At 44.5% G+C, this 1,411-nt stretch overlaps 1 protein-coding gene across 1 annotated transcript; it reads right to left on the bottom strand.

Annotated features, from left to right (window-relative positions):
* Positions 1-3: 3 nt before the first annotated feature.
* On the bottom strand, positions 4-1,403 carry LOC116380872 (sodium channel protein type 4 subunit alpha B-like; the record flags this gene model as incomplete). Its single annotated transcript, XM_031842698.1, has 4 exons — positions 4-345; positions 466-588; positions 798-971; positions 1,207-1,403. Coding segments are annotated over 4 exons (836 nt in total), but the record flags the coding sequence as incomplete, so codon positions are not given.
* Positions 1,404-1,411: the final 8 nt, after the last annotated feature.

The raw sequence follows: 1,411 nt of genomic DNA, 5'->3' as shown, positions 1-1,411 counted from the left end.
AGCGATCAGACTACGAGCGTTCAGACTACGAGCGTTCAGACTACGAGTGTTCAGACTGACCAGGTGCAGCAGCGACAGGTAACCGTTCAACACGTCGTCGTAGTTTAAGTGTGTGTTCTTCCAGCGGACCTCAGTGAAGTTCTCCATCATCAGATAGAAACACTCCGACTTGTTGTTCACAACCTCAGGTAAAAAGATTTCCTCTGCCGTCTCATTGTAACAGTAATAAAACTTTCCAGCAAACAGATTCACTCCCAGGATGCTGAAGACCATCCAGAAGACCAGAACCACCAGCATGAAGTCCAACATGGACGGGACAGTCCGGACCAGAGCCTGCACCACCACCTGCACACAGACGGGGGGAGAGGGAGACAGGTCATACTATCTGACTGTCTGAGACCTGCTGCCTGTCTGTCTGTGTTTACACTGTCTGCCCATATGTCTTTCTTTGAATTGCGGTCTCACCCTCAGGCCCTGGATGCGAGAAATGGCCCTCAGAAGCCCCAAAGCTCTCAAAGTCCTCAAAGACTGAAAGACTCCCAGTTCAGAGAATCCAAATGTGTCGGCAGCTATAGACACCAGGAACAACTGGAAGAGAAAACACAGTGTTAACATCAATCCTGGGACCATTTTAACTAGTAGAAACAATACTGGGACCAGATTAACCCTTAATAACTAGTAGAAACAATACTGGGACCAGATTAACCCTTAATAACTAGTAGAAACAATCCAGTTTACGTTACAGTTTACGATCATCAATATTTTACCAATAATCAGGGTTATGGATCTCTTCTCACCTGTAAAATGAGGAAGTCAATCCAGCTCCAGGTGTCGCTGAAGTATTTCTTGAGTCCGACGGCGATCCACTTGAGAATCATCTCCATGAGGAAAAGGCAGGTGAACACCTGATCCGCTCTGACCAAAACCGTCTTCAACACCTGACGGTGCTGCAGGTGAATGTCCTCAAATGCCTGTTCACAAACACACTGATGTTAGTACCTGACCAGGTGTGTAACGTCCTCAAACACCTGTTCACAAACACACTGATGTTAGTACCTGACCAGATGTGTAATGTCCTCAAACACCTGTTCACAAACACACTGATGTTAGTACCTGATATAATAATAATAATAATAATAATAATATTGTATGTTTGTCTTCACCAGAAAATTAATAATAATAATATATCATATTATATATATTTACCAGAGCTACACTGCTCAGCAGGATGATGAAGAAGATGATGATATCAAAGCATTTGTGCTGCACAATAGAGAAACAAGCTCTTCTGAAGTTAGACCAGACCCTCCATCGGCCACGGGACGTGTCTACATTCAGGAATGGACAGCAACGGTAACACTCTGACACACACACACACACACACACACACACACACACACACACACACACA

The sequence above is a fragment of the Anarrhichthys ocellatus genome, unplaced genomic scaffold, assembly GCF_004355925.1.
Source record: "Anarrhichthys ocellatus isolate YVR2014 unplaced genomic scaffold, GSC_Weel_1.0 scaffold9302, whole genome shotgun sequence".
NCBI lineage: Eukaryota > Metazoa > Chordata > Actinopteri > Perciformes > Anarhichadidae > Anarrhichthys > Anarrhichthys ocellatus.
Note: the sequence above shows the minus strand (reverse complement) of the source record. Positions and strands in the feature narration are given on the sequence as shown.